The sequence below is a fragment of the Nannobrachium achirus genome (assembly GCF_963921795.1).
Source record: "Nannobrachium achirus genome assembly, chromosome: 5".
Taxonomy (NCBI): domain Eukaryota; kingdom Metazoa; phylum Chordata; class Actinopteri; order Myctophiformes; family Myctophidae; genus Nannobrachium; species Nannobrachium achirus.
In genome coordinates this window covers 12,449,112-12,454,779 of record NC_137814.1, presented here as the reverse complement: position 1 = coordinate 12,454,779, position 5,668 = coordinate 12,449,112, and the positions used below count along the sequence as shown (strand labels likewise).

The following is a 5,668-nucleotide window of genomic DNA, read 5'->3' as shown; positions in this document are numbered from 1 at the left end:
GTCTCAAAGTGTGGTCCAGGGTTTCCCTTATGGGGTTCAAGTTTGAGATCCACTGTGTTACACTAAGGGAACATATCAAGTAGAATCATTGGTAACACCTGTGAAGGGAGTAAGGAAGGGGGCCCAATTTCTTCCCACTATGCTGTGCATAGAGCCTGCTTAGAGGGACTACAGTTGAAATCACTATCGCTATAGGTTATCTCTTTGATGTAGGGTTCAGGGAAATCGCCAAAAAGACCACTGGTGGACAAAGTATAAGCAAATGTCTTGCAAACTGCTTCTGCCATGCCAGTAGGCCACAGAACTACTGTATCTCCAGTATTATTTAATACATTTATCTTTTGGTATGTTTTATACCCCTTTTCAAACTTTTTAACTTACATGTTATGATTTATTTACTTAATATAGGCTAAGTCAATGGGGCTTTTGAGCGGTGCTCCTGGAGCAGGAGCTATAGCTCCAACATCTGGCTTTGTCCGGTCAAAAAAACGTGTTTACTGTAAAAATGTTTGGGGCTTAGTGAACAGAAGCGTGGCCTACATCTGGCCTAGATATCGCCTACATCTTGGCACAAGCGGCTCAAAGTTTGTTTTACGCCCAGGGTCGACCCATTGGCCAAGCTTCGCAGGACCCTCTGTGATTGGCTAGCAGGACACTAGAAATACTGTTTTACGAAACAGTGTGGGCTCTCATGTAACACCATGTATGGGCATTAAGATCTACACTTTGGCTGCACCTCATTGGCTAAGGGCCCTGCCTTTGTACTGTCGAGGAGAATGAAGGTAACATACGTGTGCACAATTAACTCATAAATAGCACCGCTTACTTCACACTAGGTGTGATATTTTTGATTGAACTTATCCGTACGATGATGACCTGACCGATCCGTCTGATATCACCATATATGGCCAATTGGCCATAAACGGTCATATACTGAGGACATCATATGGGCAGAAAATGCACACAGGCAGGCAGGCAGACAGATATAGAGATCTCCATTTATGGAAATAAAAGGGAGATAGACAGACAGAATGAAGGGTACAACGGGTATTGCATAAGTGGGCGTGGGGCAGGAATTCCAAACTTGCATTGTTCCCGACTTGCATCGGTGCCCAAATATATTATACAGTAACTGTAAGCCGCAAGTTTGAAATAAAAGATAGTGTCCCATCCATCCATAACCATGACCATCTTGAGGTTAAAACAAAATAGGTAATGTAAACAAACATCTGGCAAGGAGGTTACCCAATATATCGAGGTAGAACAATTAAAGTCAAAATCAGACTCAAAGCAGATGTTGTGAAAATGTTCTGTTTAATATTTTACTCATCTTGTCATCTTCTCTGTCAAAGTGTTTTTTCTCCAACACATTCTAAAAGGTATCTGGAATCTTTCAGTGAGAATATAAGACTGTTCAGTCAGATGTGCAGCTATACGTTGAGCAGAAAACTAGTATCTCCATATTTCAACATGTTATGCTTTTTTTTTTTGCAGATCTACAGCGAGCTTATAGATCAGAACCAATTGAACTATATTTGATTGATTCATGTGAACATGTCACAGGTTTGGACATACAAGGTGGTTTCCACCCGACACTACAGTGACGATGTTTCATAATGTTTCATCATGTGGCGGGGACTGCCCCATAGGTCGAACTCCCATTGGGTCGAACAGCATCGGCAGGTTAGATAATCACCCGCGTCACGGTTACTGAGGTTAAGTTTAGGGTTAGGGTTAGAGTTAGGCATAGTTTTACTGTGGTTAGGATTAGGGTTTGGGTTAGAGTTTGGTGGTCGATCTAAAGAGTGTTGGACCTAATGACATGTTACCCATGTGGCAACTCGTGGGGCACTAGTTTATAGTGGGCACCGCAAGACGGGCATCGCTGGGCATCGCCCTGGTGAAGCCAGAACCACACCACGGCCGTGTTGTCTTCCTCGCACACACATCCCACAATCCTCTTGTTTGTGACGGAGGGCACAAGATGGGGGTCGGCCTTGGAGCCGGCGTACTCCTTTGGCCTCAACATGTTGTACGGATCCTTCCCCTGTTTCGTGGCGTCCATGATGACCTTCTCCATGCCAGTGGCTTGCTCCTCGTTGGTTGGAATCCCTCCGGCCGCCGCCGCCGCCGCCATGTTGCGGGTCAGAGCAGGAACGACGGGAACCCGGTGGCGTGTTGTTGCAATAGCTCGGTACGCTGAACGCAGAAGTAACCTTGTAGACATAATTCTTCTGTTCTTTCCTTTTTACTTCTGTCGGTACGGTGAAAAACAGATTTATTGATGGGAAATTGTGGTGAAAAGTGACCTTTCAGCTGTCTGCTAATGGTGGAATAAGAACACCAGGGAATGGACCTCCATATAGGGTCCACTGGCCCCTTTTATATCATGCAGACTACGACTGTGATGTAGGTGTGACATTCATTAGCGCAATTCGGATGCCCATATTTGGCCGTTCACATGCAGAGGTCACCGTGATGCACATGTCCATAATTGGGCACTCAGAGTCAGCAGATTACTGGTTCTCAAAGTGTGGTCCCGGGACACCCAGGTGTCCTTAATGGGGGGGGTCTACTTATCACAGAACACCCTTACCACACAGGCCTGGATTCTGGTGATTATTTCACACTACCGTTGCTGCCTGCAAGAAGATTGTAAGCCAATTGTTTGTTCGTTTACCTAAATAAAGTTGTAAACTCTGCTTGAAGGCATTAAAAATATTCATTTGCATTGTACAGTGGTATCCCTCCCCTCCGCATTGGATTTTTCTTTTTTTAATCCTTCAGAGTTAGCAAGTCTCTCCACTTTTGGCACAATATATGTTCAGTTCAGATGGGGGTCTGCACCACGCAGGGTGGAGTGGGTGAGCTTGTAAATCTGCTATTTCTTTTAAAAATTCAGACACATTTTGAAAGAATCTCAGTTGGCAGCCTACTTTAAAGACAGGGTGCCGTGACCCCCCCCCCCCCCCCTCCCCCCCAACATCAGGTAGGCCTATATGATGACTTACTTATATTTTTTTCAAAAAAGTGTACAGAAAGTGTGTTAAAATTGTTTTATGTGGCCACACCCACCTGTTCATTAACCCACAGCTGTGGTTGTAAAAAGGGGAGGGGATGATTTTATTTTGTCCCTAATGCCTAAAGCAGCTATAATGTATTTCAATTGGGCCTTTTGAGGAAAGAAACCAAAAATACACAGGAAAGACATAATTTGCATATTATAACCACACCTGGGGGTCTGAGTAATGTTAACTCCATAGACACATGCAAAACAGAAAAAGTACAAAACTATGTCACCACCTCTTTAAGTCCTATTATTTTGATGCCTTTTACTTCTACAGACTATATTCTTTATATTTAGCTCATTTTACTTCAGTAAAACAATCTGAATAATTCTTCCACCACTGCCAGAGAGATTAGAGATACACATCATCACTAACCCCCTCCTCTAGGGGGTAAACCGGCCATTAGCCTTGAATTATGGTGCTGCTACCATCACAGCCAATTGTCCGGATAAAAAACAGACCGCCTCCCTTATGAGTTTGCATTATGCCTCAAACAACAACAGCTGTTTCAGGCAGCAGGGCAAGTACAGCAACGTTTCTGATCCAGCTCCATGATCGTTTAGCATTATAGGCTATAGTAGGGAAAGGTAAACACACGCAAAACACTGCACTTTAGAAACGATTCATTGATCAGGACATTAGCCTAATATTTCCATTTTAGGAGAGGACATTGTTGCAGGCAGCTGCAGAGAGAGAGAGAGAGAGAGAGAGAGAGAGAGAGAGAGAGAGAGAGAAGTGGGGGCTGTACGGGGTGGAGGGAGGGGAGGGAGAGGGGGGGGGGGGGCGAGTAATTTATGTGCCGTCGCACGGCGGTGTCGCGCGTCGAAAATAGCAGACCCAGTAGGCTACATTAAACTCACAGCAATTTATAATCGGACCAGAGGAAAGAGACAGACAGGCTCAGATGCGCGTGAGTGCAAGAAGCAGGGTCTTTGTCCTCAGTCTCCAGCGGGAGAACTCCATCCATCCATATAGAGGCTCATCATCATCACTGGTCTGGTCTGGGGAAGCCTCCATCAGAAGTGGGGTGGAGGAGAGTGCTGTCTGCTGCAGAGTGAGAGGTGCACCACCACCACATGCTACTACTAGACACAGCACCTTCAGAGAGACACAGAGGGAAAAGTAAGTGACTCACAGTATTGATTTAGCATTTTATCTCTGTTGTTTTAAGATGTAAAACTCAGCTGTTCTATTGACAGGACTAGTGGAAGATAGCCTACATCATCACCAAGACTACTTCATGTAGGCTATTATTATTATTTAATAATAGCCTACATGAATATTTTATAATTAATAATGTGTTATTATTATGGTGTTAACTTTACTTGGGGGGGGGGGGGTGAGACAATTATTAATTAATGCTTAATTAAATGAATGGAAAAGTTGTGTGCCTGGAGCAAGTGTGTTTTGGGGCAAGCTCTCCGGCATTATGCTAGCCTACTGAGTTAAGGCAGAACTGTCCATGGTGCTATTATTGTGTCTTGATGTTTGGGGATCACATAAAACCAGTAATAATTTACATTGTTGCAACCTTTTCCTGTTAGTTAATTTAATACATTTTTAATAATGTTTGACAACATCTATTATTATTATTATTATTATTATTACCCTTATTATTATTTTATTAGCCCACACTTAGGAACATATTCCTGTTGGGATTAGACATTTAGGGGTTAGTGTTGGATTTTGAGGGAAGGTTGGTTTGATCGATTGATTGATTGAATGATGACTGAATACTTTATTAGAAGTTTGCAAGGTACAGGACAGTACAGTTCACTGATACAAGGTCAACTACAAGACAGCAAGAAAACTGTTAGGCGTGTTTGCATTGGGGTCCCGCATATAGGTATAGGTACATATAGGTTCATACAAAAATGGTTAGGGAGAGGAGAGGGATTTTGAGGTTAGGATAAATGAAGTTAGTCCGTAGAAATTGGCTTACAGTCCGAGGTAGTTTTAGGTCTTTAGGGTTTAGGAAGAAGGATTCAAGTTAAGAGTTAGCCCTAACTCATAAATTGGTTAGGGTTAGAGATGGGGAATTTGAGGTGAAAAATCTTGAGTGGGACCCCTGGGGGACTACAGTGAACTAAGTATAATTATAAGTAAACCACTTAATGGTATATTAGCTATAGGGGATTGATTGATTGATTGATTGATTGATTGATTGATTGATTGATTGATTGATTGATTGAATACTTTATTAGACAGAAATGTAAACTGCACGATGTACAGTCAGACATTAAGTCTAAAAGTATGACACAAACCAGTTTCCATTGTGGTCCTAACTGTTTAAATGGTTAATGAAAATTACTTTTGACTTCCCCTAAAAGATATTAAGAAGCGTGTGTGCGTGTCTCCTAGGGTTGATACCATCACAAAAACATGCAGTAATCCTGGTCTCAATAATGCCTCCCCCTGGCCAGCCGGGGCGCTTGATGGAGGGGAAAGGAACTGGTTGGAATAACGTGTTCCTTCCACGCGCTACTTCCATCCCAGGGAAATCCCCCCTGTCAGGTGAAAAGAAACAACTTGGACTACTCATGCACTGAAGGAAGCATGAGGTCAGTCCATTGTCTCCCCAGGCGCGGCAGAGGGAGAGC

General features: G+C 43.3%; 1 protein-coding gene across 1 annotated transcript; it reads right to left on the bottom strand.

The window, feature by feature from the left end:
- Positions 1-1,825: 1,825 nt before the first annotated feature.
- LOC308284811 (cytochrome c oxidase subunit 5B, mitochondrial-like) lies at positions 1,826-2,227 on the bottom strand (the record flags this gene model as incomplete). Its single annotated transcript, XM_080725538.1, has 1 exon — positions 1,826-2,227. One exon carries the CDS (start codon positions 2,225-2,227, stop codon positions 1,826-1,828), a length of 402 nt encoding a protein of 133 aa, XP_080581664.1.
- Between the last annotated feature and the right edge of the window lie 3,441 nt (positions 2,228-5,668).